General features: G+C 41.0%; 3 protein-coding genes across 4 annotated transcripts; 2 read left to right on the forward strand and 1 right to left on the reverse strand.

Moving 5' to 3' along the window:
• Positions 1-409: 409 nt before the first annotated feature.
• Positions 410-11,185, forward strand: LOC124262114 (gamma-glutamyl hydrolase A-like). Of its 2 annotated transcripts, none has more exons than XM_046696563.1 (10): positions 410-532; positions 1,176-1,281; positions 2,654-2,704; positions 2,786-2,936; positions 3,117-3,255; positions 5,005-5,111; positions 6,248-6,341; positions 8,917-9,054; positions 10,592-10,796; positions 10,977-11,185. In XM_046696563.1, exons 1-9 carry the CDS (start codon positions 445-447, stop codon positions 10,726-10,728), a joined length of 1,011 nt encoding a protein of 336 aa, XP_046552519.1. In that variant the 5' UTR covers positions 410-444; the 3' UTR covers positions 10,729-10,796; positions 10,977-11,185. The 2 variants fall into 2 exon arrangements, with proteins under 2 accessions (XP_046552519.1, XP_046552520.1); XM_046696564.1 differs by having other exon boundaries at positions 2,786-2,870.
• An 829-nt stretch (positions 11,186-12,014) lies between these two features.
• Positions 12,015-16,007, reverse strand: LOC124262115 (U7 snRNA-associated Sm-like protein LSm11). The gene is made up of 4 exons (XM_046696565.1): positions 15,631-16,007; positions 14,336-14,475; positions 13,067-13,129; positions 12,015-12,377 (listed from the first exon to the last, which is right to left on the reverse strand). The coding sequence occupies exons 1-4, from the start codon at positions 16,001-16,003 to the stop codon at positions 12,051-12,053; spliced, it is 903 nt and encodes a 300-aa protein (XP_046552521.1). The 5' UTR covers positions 16,004-16,007; the 3' UTR covers positions 12,015-12,050.
• A 191-nt stretch (positions 16,008-16,198) lies between these two features.
• On the forward strand, positions 16,199-23,607 carry LOC124262113 (basal body-orientation factor 1-like). The gene is made up of 7 exons (XM_046696561.1): positions 16,199-16,375; positions 16,813-16,866; positions 17,715-17,769; positions 18,034-18,178; positions 20,273-20,352; positions 20,704-20,880; positions 22,862-23,607. The coding sequence occupies exons 1-7, from the start codon at positions 16,242-16,244 to the stop codon at positions 23,129-23,131; spliced, it is 915 nt and encodes a 304-aa protein (XP_046552517.1). The 5' UTR covers positions 16,199-16,241; the 3' UTR covers positions 23,132-23,607.

The following is a 23,607-nucleotide window of genomic DNA, read 5'->3' on the forward strand; positions in this document are numbered from 1 at the left end:
GACATGCTAATTTAAAAGAGCACAGTAAATATTTAAGTTAAATATTTAAGTGACCTCACATCCACCCGTATAATCCGGGTTAGGTCTTCAACCAGCCTTGCTTGTCTTACGATGTGACTGTGGTTATTGCGAGAGACTACTATTGAGATTGGGAAGCCAGACTCGCCGACTTGGTTGATGATGTAATCGTATCCAATTGGTAGATCGATGCTCCTCGTGTCAATCACAGGATATTTTGGGCTAGACTCGATTATTTACATCCCGCCATCATGTAGCTTGTATATCAGCGAGTGTGGCATAAGCAACAAACAAACAACACTCAATTATAATTGAATTCAGGTTCGCACATGCTGATCCCGTTAAATGAGCGGGTTACTATATATACACCCACCACAAGCTGCTGTTTGTATAAATCTAAATACTTTCTTCCTCGTCGTGGACGATATGGCGGTGTGCGTGTTGGTGCAGCTATGCGTGTTGGTGACGGCGGTAACAGCACGGCACGTCACCTACAACAACAGACCAGTGATAGGTAAGTCAGTACGTCAGAAAGGGTCTATCACTGAACGGCTGAACCTTCTCCAACATTAACAGTGTGAGAGCGACTCTGCACTCGCTCTGGGAAACGGGGACCTGTTTAACAGAACGAAGTAAGGTCTCTTCGTGAATGGAATAACAGCGGCCCACCTCACACACGATCTGTACATATGTTGTTGTCAGGTGAATGAGTGAGTGAGTGAGGTTTTACAGACCAGTGATAGGTAAGTCAGTATGTAAGTAGGTAAGTCAGTTTCTGTGACGTGTGCCGAGACGATGGGATACAACGACCTTGTTGGGTCACCGTCGGCCGGGACACTATTCAACTTTCAAGGATATGCAATGTGTCTACCAATCAATAACTATAACCTGATTCTATTATGTGAAACAGGACCAGTGTATTCCTATGTACACGACTCTGGACAATGAAACGTTGTTTTCTATATACCTGGATGTCATGAGTTTTCTAAGGACGTGCACGACAATATATATACTTTATTCATAGTAACACGAGGAAAGTGTTCAGGAGACAAAGTGTAAGTGAGATGCGGAGATAAACGAGACCGGAATCAGGATAAAAATCATACACTATGAATGATTCCTTGATTCTCATGTAAACAAGTTATTTCCCCTAACAGGTGTCCTCGCCCAAGCCACAGACAGCAAGACACATGGCGACACCTACATCCCGGCTAACTATGTCAAGTACTTGGAGCAGGCTGGGGCAAGGGTAGTGCCAGTCAGGTGAGATCAGATATCTAATACTTCAGGTAGGCAGGGCCAGGGTAGTGCCAGTCAGGTGAGATCAGTTATATAATACTTTAGGTAGGCGGGTCCAGTGTAGTGCCAGTCAGGTGAGATCAGATATCTAATACTTTAGGTAGGCGGGGTCAGGGTTGTGCCAGTCAGGTGAGATCAGATATCTAATATTTTAGGTAGGCGGGTCCAGGGTAGTGCCAGTCAGGTGAGATCAGATATCTAATACTCTAGATAGGCGGGTCCAGGGTAGTGCCAGTCAGGTGAGATCAGATATCTAATATTTTAGGTAGGCGGGTCCAGGGTAGTGCCAGTCAGGTGAGATCAGATATCTAATACTTTAGGTAGGCAGGGTCAGTGTAGTGCCAGTCAGGTGAGATCAGATATCTAATACTTTAGGTAGGCGGGGCCAGGGTAGTGCCAGTCAGGTGAGATCAGTTATATAATACTTCAGGTAGGGTAGAGCAGTGTAGTGCCAGTCAGGTGAGATGCCAGTCAGGTGAGATCAGTTATCTAATATTTTAGGTAGGCAGGGCCAGGGTAGTGCCAGTCAGGTGAGATCAGTTATCTAATATTTTAGGTAGGCGGGGCCAGTGTAGTGCCAGTCAGGTGAGATCAGATATCTAATACTTTAGGTAGGCGGGGTCAGGGTAGTGCCAGTCAGGTGAGATCAGATATCTAATATTTTAGGTAGGCGGGTCCAAGGTAGTGCCAGTCAGGTGAGATCAGATATCTAATACTTTAGGTAGGCGGGGCCAGTGTAGTGCCAGTCAGGTGAGATCAGATATCTAATACTTTAGGTAGGCGGGGCCAGTGTAGTGCCAGTCAGGTGAGATTGGTTATCTAATATTTTAGGTAGGCGGGTCCAGGGTAGTGTCAATCAGGTGAGATCTATCATGTTATGCTTCAGTAGGCGGGGCCTGGTATCAGAACGAAAGTAGAGTGAGTGAGTGAGTTGAGTTTTACTCCGCACTCGGCAATTTTCCAGCCATATGTTGGCGGTCTGTAAATAATCGAGTCTGGACCAGACAATCCAGTGATCAACAGCATGAGCATCGATCTGCGCAATTGGGAACCGAGGACATGTGTCAACCAAGTCAGCGAGCCTGACCACCCGATCCCGTTAGTCGCCTCTTACGACAAGCATGGGTTACTGAAGGCCAATATTCTAACCCGGACCTTCACGGGTCGAACGAAAGTAGAGACCACTACAATGTGATTATATGACCGTAGTAATGGTTGTGATTTCAATATATTGGATCTATTGGTATCGGAGAAAATGCGAACTTTCATCTTCAACGCTTTGATCCCACATTCCGTCAGGACGGTGTGATTGACTGTATAATCTCATCTATTGCAGAGTGAGGGAGCAAGTCACTTACTACGTCAAGTTGTTCTCACAGATCAATGGGTAAGCATGCGTTTGTTATTGTTTCATGTTCTGTAAAATACCTATGTCTTGTGATGATTTACACAGTTATGTGTCCCACAGAGTGCTGTTCCCCGGTGGTAGTGTCGGCATCGTGAGCAGCGACTACGCCAAAGCGGCCAGAATCCTCTACGACATGGCGGTGAAGGTACGAGCAATATGTAGCTTGCGTTGTATGTTGCCATATCATACACGATGTCCTTGGACGCTGCAGGCAGGTGACACACAGAAAAAACATGTCCAAGTACATAACATTTGACACGCACGCACGCACGCACGCACGCACGCGCGCGCACACACACACACACACACTCAACACAACGTGTCTTTATACAAGGCAGGTGTATATCTCCTCATGGCAAAAAAATGGGTTATTTCATTGTGTCTCCGCCAGGCTAACGACGCCGGGGATCACTTCCCCCTGTGGGGCACCTGTCAGGGCTTCCAACTGCTGACCAACCTGACAGCCAGACATAACCTCCTCCAGCCTACCGACGCTGAGAACATAAGCCTCCCTCTCGACCTTACCCCAGGTGAGACAACCAAGGCTAATTTGATTGCTGATTGCACTGCTATTGCAACGTCTTAACGTCTACGTTAATATCTATTGTCCAACTTCGCATTCGACAGACATTCTTAAACGCCATAGGCTAGTGGTTGACGCGTTTGCCCGTCACGCCGAAATTCCGTTTCGGTTCTCCCACATGGGTACAATGTGTGAAGCCCATTTCTGGTTTCCCCTGTCTTGATTTTGCTGAAATATTGCTTCAAGTGACAAAAAACCATACTCACTCACATAATTGTAAGCGATGTACGGTTCCTTGATTGAAAAAGGGATCGTGTGTTAGACACGTTCAGATCAATGCTGTGATATTAAGATTAACGCGTATACTGTGTAAGACATGCTCTGGTCAATGCTGTGATGTTAAGATTAACGCGTATACCGTGTAAGACATGCTCTGGTCAATGCTGTAATGTTAAGATTAACGCGTGTACTGTGTAAGGCATGCTCTGGTCAATGTTGTAATGTTAAGATTAACGCGTATACTGTGTAAGGCATGCTCTGGTCAATGTTGTAATGTTAAGATTAACGCGTATACCGTGTAAGGCATGCTCTGGTCAATGTTGTAATGTTAAGATTAACGCGTATACCCTGTAAGACATGCTCTGGTCAATGCTGTAATGTTAAGATTAACGCGTATACCGTGTAAGACATGCTCTGGTCAATGTTGTAATGTTAAGATTAACGCGTATACCGTGTAAGACATGCTCTGGTCAATGCTGTAATGTTAAGATTAACGCGTATACCGTGTAAGGCATGCTCTGGTCAATGCTGTAATGTTAAGATTAACGCGTATACCGTGTAAGGCATGCTCTGGTCAATGCTGTAATGTTAAGATTAACGCGTATAATGCTTGTAATGTTAAGATTAACGCGTATACCGTGTAAGGCATGCTCTGGTCAATGTTGTAATGTTAAGATTAACGCGTATACTGTGTAAGGCATGCTCTGGTCAATGTTGTAATGTTAAGATTAACGCGTATACCCTGTAAGACATGCTCTGGTCAATGCTGTAATGTTAAGATTAACGCGAATACCCCGTAAGACATGCTCTGGTCAATGTTGTAATGTTAAGATTAACGCGTATACTGTGTACGGCATGCTCTGGTCAATGCTGTGATGTTAAGATTAACGCGTATACCGTGTAAGACATGCTCTGGTCAATGCTGTAATGTTAAGATTAACGCGAGTTAAGCGTGTACTGTGTAAGGCATGCTCTGGTCAATGTTGTAATGTTAAGATTAACGCGTATACCGTGTAAGGCATGCTCTGGTCAATGCTGTAATGTTAAGATTAACGCGTACTGTGTAAGGCATGCTCTGGTCAATGTTGTAATGTTAAGATTAACGCGTAGATGCTCTGGTCAATGCTGTAATGTTTAAGACATGCGCTGGTCAATGCTGTAATGTTAAGATTAAAGCGTATACTGTGTAAGGCACGCTCTGGTCAATGCTGTGATGTTATGATTAACACGTGTACCGTGTAAGGCATGCTCTGGTCAATGCTGTAATGTTAAGATTAACACGTGTACCGTGTAAGACATGCTCTGGTCCATATTGTGATATTAAGATTAACGTGTTATATGGAAGAGATGCTCTGGTCAATGCTGTAATGTTAAGATTAACACGTGTACTGTGTAAGACATGCTCTGGTCAATGCTGTGATGTTAGGATTAACGCGTATACCGTGTAAGACATGCTCTGGTCACTGCTGTCCCCCAGATGCCAAGTCTAGCAGACTGCTGGGTCGACTGTCACAGAAGACTCTTCACATACTGACCACAGAGAACGTCACCCCAAACTTCCACCACTACGGTCTTTTGCTGGAGGTGAGAATGGAGGCATCTTGACACATGTAACACATTTACATTAATTAATACGGGTTCAAACATTCCTTTCCCAACCAATCCGCGCTTCACCTGGCAATCTGATAGTGTATTTAGGTCGACCAGCCGACCTGTATGGGCTTTTACAGTGCACCTTTTCAGAAATCAGATCAATATCTTTAATATAACAATATATCCTTGATTAGCATAGCGGAATGCACAGACTTAATGAGGATGCCCTACGTACGAACTACTTGTGTTCATTCTGTGATGCCGCAGAAACAGAAACTGCGAATCATGTATTCTTCCGATGTGACAAATATCAGCGGTACAGAGATAGTTACTTCAAACAATTACAAAAAATGTCTACAAAGGCCCACTCACTCTGCCGTCAATTTTGCAATCCACAAAGCCCCAAGTTATATACTGCACAGCACTATTTTTACATTATGTTTTTAAAGTAAGATCCCAATACAAATTATTACCACTGTTAAGCGAAACTACCAAAGTTTGCGACTGTATTATAGGCCATGAGGCTGATATTACGAATAAACTTCTGTCTGCCTGTCTGTCTGTCATAGCAGTATATCAACCACAATGTGTGAAAGACAGCCATCGCCACAGGCAAACTGCATGTAGCGGAAATAGGGCTGCGCAACAAAGAGAAAATGACCTGTCCTCCTATAAGCGAGACTGGTCATTTTTCTCTGTGTTGCGCAGCCCTTTTTGCGCTACAGTTTGCCTGTGTATCAACGTACAATTCAACAGGCGTTCTTCCCTTTTCAGTAATGACACCCCTTTATTTAGCCATGTTTATTTTCTGCATGTATTAAATACGTTCTGTCTTATAAATAACAGCATCTGATGAAATGTCATGTCCATATGTGCTATATGTATTACAGTTGTTCTGCTTTTTAACAGGGCAAGGGCGTTCTGGTAGCCTAGTCGTTATAAAGCATTCGTTCGTCAACCCAAGCCCCGGGTTCGATTCAATACATGGGTACAGTGTATGAAACCCATTTCTGGTGTCCCCTGCCGGGATGTTGCTAAATTAGACCATACTTAGTCACTCACGCACATGAAAACATTCCCCACTTCAGCCGCCCCATGTTCATACACTGTGCATATTTTGTTCCCAGACCTTCAACCAGACCAAGTCGCTCACTTCTTTCTATAGACCCATCTCCACAAACAGAGGGCGGAAGGGGAAGGTGTTTGTGTCCACTATTGAAGGTAACGAGAACCGAAGCCTGTTGTAGACAGGGGAGACAATATGAGATTGGCACACATTTTTGTTGGAAATCAGAAATCGGTGTGGTTGAGGGATTCAAACGTAAGTGAGACGTATTCGAATAAAGAACACAATCCGAGATCTGATAGTATGCATGAATTTTCTTTTCTCAAAGATGCGACAGTTTTGGACTTCTGGAACGTGTTATTTCGGGAAAAGCCAACCCCTTTCTAGGTTACGGAAATGGGCGAGTGATGACGAATGCCTCTGTTAAAACAGTGTCCTGGTTTTAAATTTACATGTGGGCTGGGATATGTATTTGAGACAGAAATTTTTTTCAGTCAGCACGTATATAATACTCAACTTGATATGGAGAATTAGACATGCCACCACATGACACTGTATCAAGGAAAATGAAAACAATCCCTATCAAAAGTGGAGTAGTATATATTCAAATATTTTCCCTGAAAGGGTTTGTCACACTATGTTTCGGTGTCGCAACACGTTTCCGGGGGCGGTGATGTAGCTAAGAGGTTAATGCGTTCGCTTGTCACGCCGAATGCCCGGGTTCGATTCCCCACATGGGTACTTAGAGATTCTCACCCAAGTGTCTACTGATATCAATTATATCAACACGAGTTGATAAAGTTACAAATTTGTACTTTTATCAACGAGTGTTGACATTTGATATCAGAAGACACGAGGGCGAGATTCTATTTATCATCCATTTATCACTCTTTCATTAGTTGTCAATGCAAATTGTAAACCAAAAGTCACTGTGTTCTTTAATCTGATTGGTTGAAAAACGTGATCAAAATTAATGGTATTCGATTCCCGGAAATTCGCTACGTATTGATACATACAAACATCGCTCACACCATTGTATTGTTACGTCGTCAGCTGTGATGACGTCATTAAAATCATATTGTGACGTAAAGTTCGAACGACGTCACAAATGAGCAGGGTGCCGTTCCACTAACCGATCTTATCTAAGATCAATCTTAGCAAGTTACGCCAATTTTACAATCGTCTTAGCTAAAAGTTACACCCGTTCCACTAACCGATTTTAGGCCGATTGTAGCCGGTCCCGATCTTACGATCCGATCCAAGCTTAGATCGAGACTCTTTCGTGCGAGAGATAGAGAAATGCGAGGCACGAGTTATCTCCCTTTGCATAGTCTAGCAAATGATGGAAGTAGTTTACGAACCAACTGAATGAGTGAGTGAGTTTAGATTTACGCCGCACTCAGCAATAGTCCAGCTATATGGCGGCGGTCTGTAAATAATCTAACTAAGATGCATAGCGTTCACTAACATAAGCGTTCATGTTAGTGAACGCTATGTATCTTGGCTATAAATAATCGAGTCTGGACCAGACAATCAAGTGATCAACAGCATGAGCATCGATCTGCGCAGTTGGGAACCGATTACATGTGTCAACCAAGTCAGCGAGCCTGACCACCCGATCCCGTTACTGGCCTCTTACGACAAGCATGGGTTATTGAAGTTCAATATTCTAACCCGGGCCTTCATTGGTATTTTTCCAACCATGTGTAAACGTGGAGAAAAAAGCTAGAGCAAAATATTAGGGTAGTGAGCACCTTGGTTTCAGGTGCAAGTGCGTGTGAACGCTGGGTATCAGGCATAATAAAATAATAATAAATGCATATTTATAGTGCGCCTATTCCACATCCTGGGGCATGCTCAAAGCGCCATGTACAGATATTTTACACGAGAGTATTTACAGCCGAGATTATAAGTAATAAACTGAGAACAGGTTTTAAGTCTGGACTTTAAAAATGTCAATTGTGCCGAAACGGCTAATACCCAACCCTAATATCCAGCAAAATGAGTGACTTCAATTTCGAACCTATACCTTTTCAGTATGAGTCAAAAGTTAAAAAGAAAGCTCTGGCCATTCATCACACTTTTAAAAATCATGTATCACAAAACTAATAGAACTTCAAAATCATTTGTCCCATACAGCATAAAACTTCCAAGTCTTCCTCCAAAATTGTAATAGTGCAATCAATGACGTGGCACAAGTGATTATTATACAATGTATTTTGTACTTTGATTATGATTCATCATTATATTGTGATTAGCTTATCATTGTGTATACAACTATACATATATACACTATACATATTTGTTGTTATATGCTTTGCATTGGCTGTTTGAATGCAAGACAAATTTCCCTTGCGGGACAATAAAGTTTATCTTACCTTATTAGACTTGCAGTGCAGCGAAGTCATAGCATTGTGACGTCATCAGGTTTTTGACGCATTGTGGGTCATGTAAACGATGATGTCAGGGCATTGTACACAATCTACTGTCAAAACTTGATCTCACACAATAGACTACAAGCAACATCTCCTGTGGAACACAGTTTTGGATGATAAAATGTGTTAAGCCCGTTTCTGGTTTCCTCGAAGTGATATTGTTGGAGCCATGACAAAAACGCCGTTATACCACACTCACTCTCTTATTTCATCACATCCAGCATGGCCATTGTTTTGTGTGTATATCCTTACTACATCTCATATGATTATCAACTAGAAACTATCTTTGCTTCAGCCTTCAAGTACCCGTTCTATGGCACTCAGTGGCATCCCGAGGTCATCAATTTTGACTGGAACCCCAAGCAGGCGCTGGACCATACCAGCAATGGCGTCCTTATCTCACACTACTTTTCATCCTTCTTCATCAACGAAGGTATGTCTGCACGTTGTTGTACACTGTAGGTGGCGACACAGCGAGCGAGCGTATTGTTATTATTATTATTAAACTATTGTGTATTCTAAGCTGTTTCCCTAAAAGATCAAAGTCGCCGACAGCACTTCATCAGGTAATAAAGTACCGTATTTTCTCTAATAAGCGATGGGTATGAAAATCCGTTGAAAAGATAAGCGCATAGGCGCTTATTAGAGGAAATACGGTACACGTTTTTGTTTGACGTCACTTGGCCATTCTCGTCTGCCCCTAAGCTGGACCCCGTCTCCCATATCGCAATATACGCTAGTTAGCGCGCGCAAAAGGAGCCGAGAACCAGCCCCCTCGTTATCAAACTTCCCCTTGGTAACCAACGTTACGATGCAAACGTCCTCTTACTTTATTACACTATACATGGGGGTAGAGCTGTATTTCTTAAATAACGAATAGTCTGTCTGTAAAATACTGTATGTATGCAACAGATGTCGCCGCCAGGTTCATACAGCGAGTACGTTGGAGGAGCATGCATGTCCTGATAAAACGATGTATGTACATCAGTTATAAAACGGCGGTCTGTAAATCAAGTATAGACCATACAATCCAGTGATTGACATCATGATCATCCGTCATTTAGTTATTGTTTGTCTGTTGTTTTACACCGCACTTAGCAATATTCCAACTATATGGCTGCGGTCTGTAAATAATCGAGTCTGGACCAGACAATTAAGTGATCAACATAATGAGCATCGATCTACGCAGTTGGGATACGATGACGTGTGTCATCCACGTCAGAGAGTCTGACCAACCAATCCAGTAATTCACCTCTTTCGACAAGCATAATTGTTTGCTGAAGACCTTCACAGGCGATAACTCTTTTTATTACCTACGAGGGCGAACATATCGGGGTTCATATTTTTCATACGATGCCCTGGGGCAAAACATCACTTTGTCATGGTGGCGTGACATCATGAACAATGCTATGACGTCACGTTTCTTCTGTGACGTTGCGTTCTGTATGCGGCGACGGCGGGTAGCCAGCCTGTTTGAAATTAGATTTGGGTTTATTTTGCTCAGTTTGACGACTTCAGTAATAAACAGAATATTATATTCGAACCCATATCATACTATGTTTACGACACTCGTGCCTAAAGAATGGTATATCGAAATACCAACATTTAGGCACTCGTGTCGTAAACATAGTATCATCTATGACATGGGCACGAATATAATATCCTCTATATATTATTCACCGAGAGATGTAGCATACAATCAAGGGAGATAACTATCAGTCTGATCTTGGTAGACATGACCTGGCTCATGATACTGTCATTACAACTACTTCACAGGGTCTGCATGTCTTTGTGGGTCAGGGTGGTCGTCTTGAATTGCAATGTATGTGTCAGAGTACGTGTATTGGTCGTTGCGTATGTTTTCATTCGCTGTTTTGTTGAATGCATGCGCATTTGCTGACACACGCTCGTTTGCTGATACCAGAGATACAAAACATCCACACGTTCACTGTAGCCAATGTTTGTTTCAGCTCGTCTAAGTGGCCACAAGTTCCCCAACGTTCAGGCCGCTGCAGACGCCGTCATCGAGAACTTCCATGTGAACTATCAAAATGACGGCACATTCATGGAGACATACTATTTGAACTACACCAAATCTTACCCATAACACATATGATGATATGTACGACAGTGTTTTACTGCTTCAAATCAGCTTCTCACACTTCCCACCATAGGAGCGAGTGAGTGAGTTTAGTTTTACGCCGCTTTTAGAAATATTCCAGCTAAATCACGGCCGGGGACACCAGAAATGGGCTTCACATTTTGAACAAATGTGGGGAATTGAACCCGGGTCCTCGGCGTGACAAGCGAACGCTTTAACCATTACGCTACCCCACCGCCCCTCTCACCATAGGAAAGATGGCAGTGTTAGTCCGCCATCACTTAATTTAAGTTCTGGATTCACGTCACCCTGAGATTATTAATATGATCATTTTCATGCAAAGCCATTTGCCATAAAAGGATAAATCTAATCACGTGTTTGATGGGCACTGTTGTAATGTAATAGAGTTTGAATGTGAGTAAATAAATGAATGATAGTGTCACTGCCTACACTCTACACTTTATAGGAAACTGTATTGTCTTCTTTGCTTCTGATCTGATTGACCTTCAGATGACAAGAAATGCATGCTCCAAGTTGATTGCTTTATGAAAGTAATAGAATGTGGAGTTGTGACAAAATTGTTTTCAGGTGTAGGAGCGAGGTGTAGGAGCGATGTACGCATGCATGTAGTTGCTGCTTGTGACAGTCTGGACTTGTTTTGGTTTTAGAGTGCCAGCCTCTTGAGATACCTTATTGCAATTAAACATGAATACCTCACTCATGACACAGCATAAAGACTTGACTGACTGACTGACTTTCAGCAATATTCCAGCAATATCACGGCGGGGGACACCAGAAATGGGCTTCACTCATTGTACCCATGTGGGGATTCAAACCCGGGTCTTCGGCGTGACGAGCCAATGCTTCAACAACTAGACTACCCCACCGCCCCCATAAAGACTTGAAGTCAAACAAGTCCTTGTTGTATATCCTTTTCCTGAGAGCAGACAGGCAGTGTAACAAGTACCCTTGAAAAATATTTCAACATATTTTGGCATGACACCGTCAAGGGAGAACTACCTGCTCAGGATAGCACCTGCCCCTACCCTTTCACTCACTGGCTGATAAGGTTTGATCACACACGATCACAATGTATTCTGTAATTACAAATCACGTTTTGAAACAATTCTGGATATACTCTCTTTGATCTTCCTATGGAATAAGTCAGCCACTGACAACAGGTACCCACCAAAAATACAGAAACTAATGTATAAATTTGGGATTTCTGATACTGGCAGATTTTAGAGCAGCTTCATCATTTCCTAGATCTGTTTACATCGAAAACAAATGTAAACCAAATACAACAGTTTTTATTTGAGTTCTCTCATTCAAGTACCAACAAGATTGACACACACCACATTATCTCCCCTTATGAACAACTGATTCACATGTCGCCACTGAACATCGTCTGGTCTCAGTCCAAGCCATGCTGCTTCACATGGCAGAGGTTTTTCACTATGCGACACCTTACTGGAGGCTTGGTGTGAACGAGTTGTTGAGGTAGAGTGATGGGACGTTTGTGTGAAGGAAAGTCTCTCCGGTTTTGAATGTCTGCGTTGATCATCACTGCAACGTGTTGCTCTTGCATCAGCTTCTTCCATCTCTACATCTGCAGATTCTTCCTCAGCCAGAGGATCTTTTTTTACATCTTTACTCTGTCAGAAACAAGGATATGTAATATTAGGCTACAAACATGTGCAACCCAGTTTGCTGATTACTTTCCCAATGAAAGTAGTCTGTACTGAATCATCACATTGAAAGAATAAGGAAGATGAAATCAATAAGCTAAATCTGTCTTTGTTAATGCATCTTTCCTATGCAAGGGAATTAACTGACAATAAAATAATATTAATCACATATCTGTGAGAAACTTCTTAAGCTCAATATTCCATGTCAGTCATAATGGGTGCTGTTTCCTATATCTTAAGTGATGAAATTATAAATAATTTAATATAAGACCAGTTCCATTGCAACAAAGTTTTTGAGTAATGCTGAAATTGTCTTGACTGGACAGCACCATTTCAAGTGATTTGAAAGGTAGAATCTGATTCGTCATTTGGAAGGACATATTAGGGATATTACTCAATAATCACTGTTAGCACCACAATCAAGCCATGAAAATTTGTAGCTAGCAAGATTTGAAACTTGAATTGTATTGTTAGAAAGAAGTATGACAAACATGGAGGAAAACATGTCACACTAATTGAAATCTTAAAGACCCCATTCTGAAATCTACAATGTATTGACCCTCCTGTCTGTATCACTCTGTGTTGTCCTTAATCAAGGTATGGAAACTTTCAATACAATGACAACCACATTTCAAACTTTAAACAAACTATCTTACTTTTTTCATTTTCTTCCTGCAAACACTTGGAATTCTGTAGACTTCATCAACATCAATCATTGCCTGCACACAATAAGAAATACATGATAAGATATACCTTGATTGTACTCTATTCATCTTCGACATATGGATCAGACTGACAACAGAGACCCAGAGGCCTGAAGTAACAGTAAATCCAGACTCAAGATGAGGGGCCAAAAGTCATTTCCCACTTTAAAGATAAATCAAAACAGGTACACAAGTCATGACTATAATTTACAGACAGCCTCATTCATATTATTATTATAGGATATTTATATAGCGCACATATCCACACAACTAGTACATGCTCAAGGTGCTGTTTTTTCCCCTCAATTATTGGATGTCAATCTCAACGGCACATATCAATCTCAACTCCCTTGGGATCATACAACTCTTGCAGCCACTAGATGCACAAAATTGTTACCGCTTCCCATCCTTACGAGGTACCCATTCACAGCTGTGTGTTTACTGCATATTGCTGTACCCGCAACTAGGTGTTTGCATGTATTCATGTGGCGACCATCTGGTAATTTACCAACGGATTCATGGGTTCTTTTAAGTGCACAGGGTTGTGTACTGTACACTAGGGGTTGTGACAACACTGAAAGAGTCTGCACACAAAGTTTACACCCGGTCACAGGTGGCCTCGATCCCGGCACCTCAAGCTTGCTGGATCACTAACCTGGTGCCTTAGGCAGCTCGCATACCATTAATCACATGTTAATTGCTGTTGTCATTGTTTGTGCCTGATTTTATGCAGATAACACCTGTCTTTCTCATGAGTCTGACAGAGACTGGTCATTTATGACTCACATTGTTTTCTTAGGTCTGTGGAGCATGTTGAAATGTTTGCAGACTATTTACACCCTCTTTTCAACAGTTCCCAGTTAAGACGAAAGAATGATGTTTACTGGTTAGGAATAATAATGAAAGTGACAGATTCAGTAACAGAGAGAAGAATTCAAAGGTAATTCACTGATCATTTCAAGAGTTATATCCCTTCAGAACTCCAAATACGTATGGGTTCAAATCCCACTTCACCAAGATTATGTTTCTACGTGTGTCAGTACCAAGGTTTTAATTGTTACATGTTACAATGTTGACCTGCATCACTTCATACATCCCTTCCACACACCATGCTATTACTGGGATACTGTTCATATCAGCATCAAACCCAACTTACTCACTTGCCATATGGCATGACAATGGTCACTAGACTAACAGAGCTGACAGAAAGTTCCCCCTTACCAAATTAAAGTGTTTGTCGAAGGCTATAACATATCCTCTGAGAATCCCTCGAACACTACATGCGCTGCGAGTCCATATGTATGTCTGCAGCTTCTCCTGAACACAGCGCCGCAAGATACTCAGTGGCCCACTGATGAAGCCTGAAACATGTACACACATCTCAGTGGTAGACTGCTCATGCATCATTACAACTCAATGCCATTGCTTAAGAGAGGTCTTTTGTTTCATTCAGGGATGGCCATTCAGAAAATACTACATTTAAGTTTCTGAAAAATATGAACATAGGTGAAACTTTGAATACACAATGCCATTTAGAAAGTACTCAAATGTAACGTATGTTACATGTGGGATTACACTTTCTCAGTTAACTACAGATTCTAGTACTTTTGTTGGGCTCCATAAGGTGGTGGCTGACTTAGTGTGCTGACGATTAGGTGCCTGACTCTGCGGGTGTGGGTTCGAATCCTGGATGGGACACAACCCAACAAAAGTACTAGAATCAGTACTTAACTGAGAAAGTGTAATCCCAAATATAACATGTTACATATGTGAAAATTACTGTTAAAAATCATCAAATTTTGCATAAGTTTTTTCACATTTCGGTCAAAATATGACTATTGTTATTTCATGTTTTCATTCATGTCATTCATTAACATGACCAAGTATCAATGACTGTACCAAATTTTGTTTCAATATTTTCATAAATAAAACTTTTAGACATGTTTTTGTGTGACATGCAGAATTTCCCTGTCCATTGTCAGGCACTCACGCAAATGAGTGACCCCCTCTCAGGTAGTCACTTGTACGTGTAACCCTCTTGCGTACACATTACATCCTCTACTGATGAGGGACAATACAAATGGCGCCAGCTAGATGACAGTGAATTTGAAGGAAAACCAAGTTTATGGATAGTCAACTTCTTTATTGCTATGAGTGCGACGTTTTGGTGTAGGTACTAACACTGTTATCAAGCAAGTGATCATGGTGTAAACGTCGCACTCATAGCAATAAAGAAGTTGACTATCCATAAACTTGGTTTTCCTTCATCTATACAACTTCTAAAATGCCTCTCAAAGAAGACAGTGAGTTTGACAGTTGTTTCCCTTTAAAGTCTTTAATGTATAGGGGATGACATTTTATTAAAATCAAAATTTTTCGGTCACTTGTCTTCAGAGAAGGGGGTCTTTCTTACAAAATGTAAAACAATAATAATTAAAAAAAGGGTTCTTGATTATTTTCTTGAAAACCAAAGAGCTGCGCTGTCTACCACTTTTCAAATGTTTGGAGAAGCTTACTTTGATCCATTCGTGTCAACACATTCCTCAGCATCCTACGTCTAGCACTATGCATACTGGCGTCGGGCATCTGTAGAACCTGTCTGGGGCCCTGTCTGCCTGGAGCAGACGGTTTCTGTGGGGGAGCTTTAGGTCCACTTGCTGTCTGGCTCGGTGGATTTAGGGACATTGACACTTGATTATCTTGGCGAGCTCGCCCTTTTCCTTGTACTTTGCTTTCGTATTCTGCAACATTGTTAAAAACTCGAACGTCTGGGAACTGAACAGGGTCATTAGTCGAATACAGAGCTCGTAAGGGATCAAAATTCGATGAGAATAGATTCAGTTCGTCGTCACTGACATCATCCGACACGTTATCCGTGGGGGCCGCCATTTTGAATCAGCTCTGCTGTAAGGTTGCGTATTCAATACTTATCACTTTATCGATTTTCGATTCTACTACTGACATGAAATTTTAAATAGTAGTTATTATTATTGTAAACTAGAAATGCACAAATATTTATCTGAAGTATAACTGATTGGCTACTTACATACGAAACTACCAATTCAAACAAAGCTATTATTCGTTGCCGAGCAACGTCTATACGAGATCGTTCTTTGACTGTTCAAAGATGCCGCCGAAGAAGAAGGGTAAAAAGGGTAAAAAAGGAAAGAAAGGTGGAAAGGGAAAAGATGATGCATCCAATGAACACGAGAGACCAAAAACGCCAGAACCAACTGAGAAAGAAATATTATTGCAGCAAGAGTAAGTTTTAATATCTAAAGCCTTAAAATGTCTACACGATTCTGTACTAACCATGTAAGGTAGAGAGTGTATTTATAAGGCTACCCTAAATGTAGACATTATGCAGGTCCTCTCGTTTATAATGAATTCATAGACTTACGTATGTATGAATTTTCAGCGACTGTAATTTTCCTTGAAGCAGTAGATTTGCTTGAATTTTTTTCTTTCATTTCCAACTTTTAAAACATCTTTGATGACAATTTTAATGACAGTCAGTTAGTTTCATAGAAAATGAACAGGAGATGTGAACCCCTGCTGTAGAGTCATTATTACGGTGAGGTTGGCATGACTGGCTGATTATCAATATGACATGTAATTGTGTTTGTTAATAAACATTGAGGCTGTCAACATTATGCATCATGATCTAGAAAAATAGTTTTTTTAATGTTTATTTCTAGGTTAGAGAAGGTCACAGAAGAACTTGATAATGCCAAGAAAAAGGTTGAAGATTTGTATCCTTGAAAATGGAGCAGCCATTATTGTGGTGCAGCCTGTTTCTCACCATCCCTAATCCTACTCATGCAGTATAGGCCTACATGTAATTGTCAGTCGGTAACAAATGAGATGTGGAACACATTTTCCCATGTTTCCACACTAATTACCCAGTGAATTTGAATGAGAGAAAAGCATGAGGATGTTTTCTTGATATCAAATTTTGTTTATCATGATAAAAGGCAATTGGGATATTTTGCATGTCAGTCAGTGAGTGTCATAGAAAATAAGCTGCTGTGGATTACCATGAAAGTTTCTTTGTAATTTTCACAATTGTTATGATCTGCAACAAAATGAATATCTTCTAATCCCAGATTTGATTAGATTATGATTCTTGCTCACTCAGCTTATTATCCATGCTCATGGGTCCCACCAAAGAGGTAGTGCATCATGTTGGACTTTCTTCTTCCTGTTAAAGAGAAATAATGTTCAAAATGACATAAAACCCATATGACTTGTTTCGAATAACCTACAAATTACAGAAGCTGTTATTTTCATTAGGAAAAAAATTATCGGTTGTGGCAATGCTATCTGTGCCCAAATTTACCTTATCTTGTCCGATTTGCTAAACCTGATCTGTAGCTGATACTGCTTAATGTATTACATATTCATAAGATGACAATATCTGGAAACTCCAATCAATATGACATGGGATCGCTTACTTTGCTATAGGTAGAGTATTACAAACTAAGTATATCCTGCAAACAAGATAAGATTCTTGAGTATAACTGTTCAAGCCTTGCATTGTGAGCATCAAGTCTTGAAGTGTTAATGAGATATTTTATAATTACTTAACTCACACGCTCAGACGACAAGAGAATGACTGGTTGCAACAGGAGGCTCACAAAGTGCGAGTGGAGAGTGTAAGTACTGACACAGACTGTTATATATGTGTAGTCTTGTAGTTTCTATATGGACCATTCCAGTATTCTAGTTGTGACTCACTCACGGCCAAGCTTATATTTGGGATGTGCATTTATCTTCCATTTTGCTTTCTTCGTTTTCTTGCCATTCAAGAACGTCGGTATCTGGAACGAATTGAAGCTTCAGCAATATATATTAAACCTATTTATAGATTTTGATGGTCTGTATTATTTTATATTATTTATGTGTGTTACATATTCCAGCATGAGTACATGAGTTACATGGAGAAGAAGACCAGCAAGCGTCAGACTGCAATCATCACACTGAGCGACCACAACAAGCAGGAGATACGCAACATTCAGATGCAGAAACAGCTCATGGAGGAGGAGTTCGAAGAGAAAAAGAAAGGTGAGCAGTTAGTTGCTAATTGTAGATGCGATACTGCTATAAATTCATGTTGATCGTTTAGACTTTGTATCCTCTGGATTGTAGGAATCTTAGTGTGTAGATGACAAATCAAGGAAAACCAAGTTCTATGGATAGTCAATTTCTTTATTGCAATGAGTGTGACATTCTGGTGTAGGTACTAACACAGTTATCAAGCAAGTGCACCAAGTTCTATGGGTCGTCAACTTCTTTATTGCAATAAGTGCGAAATTTCGGTGTAGGTACTAACACCGTTATCAAGCAAGTGACTATCCATTGAACTTGGTTTTCCTTCATCTATACAACTTCTAAAATGCCTCTCAAAGAAGATGACAGTTCAGACATCAATTACATTGCCATTGAAGTCGAGTCTTCAAGGCTCCTGAGTATGTCTTCGTAAACAAATCATAGTAAAATATCCATGTGACATGGTTGTCCTTTCATTTGGATGTTTTTTCTACAATAGATGTTTTTATCACTCAGGGATGGATTTTGGGTCGCATGTCTTTGTCATGTAGCTCCCTAAGCAAACGCAGCAAGCACCCATGTATTCCATGTATTTCTGTGATTGGGCAGATTATTTGTTTGTGTTTCTAAATGGAATATATTTTTGATAAATATGAATATAATATCAACTCTGTGTCTGCTGTTATTGATATCCACTGAGAGATTCAGATGTTGATATCTACAGTGTCTCCTGTGTTGATATCCACTGCATCCTCTGTTGATATGTTGTGTGTCTTCAGTGTTGTTCATATGAACTGTGAGTCTTCTGATGTTGATATCACTTTGAGTCCCCTGTTGTTGATATCAACTGTCTCCTGTTGTTGATATCCATTGCCTCCTGTTGTTGATATCCACTGTCTCCTGTTGTTGATATCCACTGCCTCCTGTTGTTGATATCCACTGTCTCCTGTTGTTGATATCCACTGTGTCTCCTGTTGTTGATATCCACTGCCTCCTGTTGTTGATATCCACTGTCTCCCTGTTGTTGATATCCACTGTCTCCTGTTGTTGATATCCACTGCCTCCTGTTGATATCCACTGTCTCCTGTTGTTGATATCCACAGTCTCCTGTTGTTGATATCCACTGTGTCTTCAGTTGTTGATATCCACTGTCTCCTGTTGTTGATATCCACTGCTTCCTGTTGTTGATATCCACTGTCTCCTGTTGATATCCACTGTGTCTCCTGTTGTTGATATCCACTGCCTCCTGTTGTTGATATCCACTATGTCTCCTGTTGTTGATATCCACTATGTCTCCTGTTGTTGATATCCACTGTCTCCTGTTGTTGATATCCATTGCCTCCTGTTGTTGATATCCACTGTCTCCTGTTGTTGATATCCACTGTGTCTCCTGTTGTTGATATCCACTGTCTCCTGTTGTTGATATCCACTGTCTCCTGTTGTTGATATCCACTGCCTCCTATTGTTGATATCCTGTGTCTTCAGTTGTTGATATCCACAGTCTCCTGTTGTTGATATCCACTGTGTCTTCAGTTGTTGATATCCACTGTCTCCTGTTGTTGATATCCACTGCTTCCTGTTGTTGATATCCACTGTCTCCTGTTGATATCCACTGTGTCTCCTGTTGTTGATATCCACAGTCTCCTGTTGTTGATATCTGCTGTGTCTCCTATTGTTGATATCCACTGTCTCCTGTTGTTGATATCCACTGCCTCCTGTTGTTGATATCCACTGTCTCCTGTTGTTGATATCCACTGTGTCTCCTGTTGTTGATATCCACTGTCCCCTGTTGTTGATATCCACTGTGTCTCCTGTTGTTGATATCCACTGCCTCCTGTTGTTGATATCCACTGTCTCCTGTTGTTGATATCCACTGTCTCCTGTTGTTGATATCCACTGTGTCCTGTTGTTGATATCCACTGTTTCCTGTTGTTGATATCTGCTGTGTCTCATGTTGTTGATATCCACTGCCTCCTGTTGCTTTCCACTGTCTCCTGTTTCCTGTTGTTGATATCCACTGTCCCCTGTTGTTGATATCAACTATTTCTCCTGTTGTTGATATTGTTGTGTCTCCTGTTGTTGATATCCACTGTATGTTCTATTGCCCAGCCCTGGAGACTGTGCGTCTGGAGAAGCAGCATATGCTAATGAAGACAAAGCAGGAGCTGAGTGACCTTCAGGAGTACAAGGTCAGCATATATACACAAACTCTGTGACTGAAATGTTATAGTGGATGGCCTGGTGTGCCACTTTGACTGTTCATTGAAATATCCTTTGGCTTCTGTGTGCATGTGCATCTTGTGCTGTTCATAATGTAAAGTTTTATTGTGACTAGATGTTGACACATGAAACATTGTTTCTGTCAATGTACACTTCAGAGATAACTAAATTCAAAACAACATTTCCCTTACTTTAAAGGTAGTAAAAGTGTTCTTTTAAGACAGGTTGTTGTTGTTAATAATATAGAGTTCTTATACTCTGCACAGAAACTATTGAAATTTCAGTTTAAGTGACCATGTTGTTTCTGTTGGTGTACACAGGACCTCCAGACAGAGCAGCTTACCAAGATCCGCAACCTGGAGAAGGAAGTGATGCAGATGCGTGCCAAGCATTCCGAGACAATCCAGCAACTTAAGTCAAATTTCCTCACAGAGAAACGGGACTTCCAACTGGACTCTGAAACTCGGATATCAACCCTTGAGAAAAAAGCTAACAAGGTCAGACCATTGTTACAATACACTGATGTGATGTGTAGGTTAGAATGTTTGGGCTGGGGAGTGACCATAGGGCATTATATATTATAAATTACACTCATGTTAATATAGGATAGAATGTTCTTAACTATTTCAGGTATGAATCAAAATGTGCTAACAATATACTTAAAAACTTCATGTAAACCCCTAATAAAATGTAAGGAAATGCAATTTAATCTAGTGGTATGAACTGTATTGCAACTTTCTGAATGCTGGCAGTACTTGTTAATAAATGGGACAATGGTACTTGGTAGCTGTTCTGATATTGTATCACTTTTTATTTCTTGTCTCTGAAAGCATGTCTGAGTCAACGATCCTAGAGTGTGGTGTACCCCAGGGCTCAGTCCTTGGGCCGCTTCTCTTTGTGTTATACACAAACCCTTTGGAGAAGGTCATTGATAACTTTGATGTGAATCACCACGCATTTGCAGACGACCTCCAATTGATGGATTCCTTCAAACCAGAGGATGTACAAATAGCCAGATCAAGAGTGAGTCAGTGCACGAAGGCAATTAGTTCATGGATGATGACAAATGAGCTGAAGCTCAATGATGATAAGACTGAGGCTATGTTGATTGGCACATCGCAACGTCTGAAAAGGATAAACTCTACGGACATCACAGTAGCCAACTCAGATATCCCACTTTCATCCAGTGTAAAAAACCTAGGTGTTTATCTTGATCCTTGTCTCACCATGGAGCAACATGTGAACCATCTCTGTAGAGTAGGCTACTTCCATCTCCACTCTATTGGTAACATCCGCCATCTTGTAACCACAGATGCTGCTAAAGTTCTCACTCAGTCACTTGTTCTCTCCAGGATTGACTATTGCAATAGCCTACTGTTTGGAATCTCCAATGATCTTCTCTTCAGACTTCAAAAACTTCAAAATGCTGCCGCCAGAGTTGTCACTAAAACATCCAAATGGACTCACATAACCCCAATCCTCCAGAGTCTGCATTGGCTGCCGGTTGAAGCCAGAATTCATTTCAAGATCTGCACTCCTGTTTTCCGCTGCAAACACGGCCTAGCTCCTCCAAACCTCTCTGAGATGTTGTCAACATATATGCCTGCCCGTTCTCTCCGCTCACAGAATCAACATCTTCTCTCAGTTCCCCAAGTTCGTCTCAAACACTTTGGCCATAGGTCAGTCAAATTTGGAACAGTCTTCCTACTCCCATAAAAAATGCTTCATCCTTAGAAGCATTCAAATCGGGACTCAAAACCTTCCTCTTCTAAAAAGTCTACAACCTATAACTGCGAAATATTCTCATGGTCATTTTGACGAATTGTCATATCTTCCTCTTGAACTCTAGTGACTCTTTTTATATGTAGCGCTTTGAGCATGCTCTGGATGGACTATGGCGCATAAGAAATATCCATTTATTATTATTATTATTATTTAACTGCATTTAGGATCTGTAAAATCTTCAGAATATTTATGATCCCTTTTTGAGATTAAAAATGCTCTGCATGAGGTCCCCCAATGCAAAGATAGACTAAGCTGTGTGAGTGAGTAATTTGTGTTTCATGCTTCATTGAACAGTAACGTTAACCCAACTAACTCACTCACTCAGCTTGAATGGAAAAAGATTACAGAACCTGTCAATGGATTTACTGTGGGTTATTCATCTGTGAGTTGGGAGTCCATCCTACTTGAGGCCTGTGGACTGGTTTCCTTGGTTAAAAGACATGACTTGGTGATTGAGTTAAGACAATGGATGGTCTGACTCTTTTGATCTTGTGACTGTATTTCTTATCAGTGTAGAAATGTCAGTTTTAATTTGCATGCAGTTTTAATCACTCAAACAGGAATAGTTGTTTTGTCCATACTTGCAGTGCATATTATTTGTGTCAACTTTTCAGTATTTATGTAATGCCACTGAGTCAGTTGAAGCTTGCTGTTGTCCTACTCCGGCTAATTACTTCTTGTTCATTTCCCTAGGAGGCTACCCAATGTCTGACAGAACACACAAACCAGATCAAGACGGAGAACAGGCAGTTGAGGCGAAAACTGCTGGGATTGATACAGACAACCCGGGCGCTGCACCAACACAAGGCCGAACTGGACGAACAACGCAAACAGCTGGTGCGAGAACAGCAGTATGCAGAAGATCTGAAAAAGCTCCGCAATTCTCGCCAGCACAAGGTGTACAAATCCTTTGGTTTGTTGGATGAAGAAGGGGAAGCAGAGGGTGTCAGTGTTGAGACATGATAGGCTTCTCGTCTGTGTGTTCTGTAAGATGGAAGAGGAAGAAAGACTCAACCCAACTAAGTGGAGGTGCAAGTGTACTGTTCACTGAAACAGTATAACTTAGTGGTGTTTGTGTGTGTGACACTACTTGTGTCAAATATGCCAAAAAATGGGGATATCTGGACATAATGGAGTTAATATCCATGTTTAGGTATATTTAAACTGCCACATTGCCAGAAGATACTGCTTTAACTATCCTTTGATCCATGTCATCATGTTCACTTAATTCAATGTAAATATGTTTGACAAATCATAACTTATATCAATAAATCTGTTTGTTGAAAAGTTTAAAGCAATTAAACAGCACAGTAGAGGGTCTTCCAACACTTGATGGTAGTGGGTCTTTGCATGATGTTTCACAAGGAATACTGTGTACATATGCCAAAATATGGACATAATGCAATCTCTGATGATGAATAAACTGTGTACTGTGAAGA

This window comes from Haliotis rubra, unplaced genomic scaffold, assembly GCF_003918875.1.
Source record: "Haliotis rubra isolate DU_JTF1 unplaced genomic scaffold, ASM391887v1 Scf821, whole genome shotgun sequence".
NCBI classification, from domain to species: Eukaryota; Metazoa; Mollusca; class Gastropoda; order Lepetellida; family Haliotidae; genus Haliotis; species Haliotis rubra.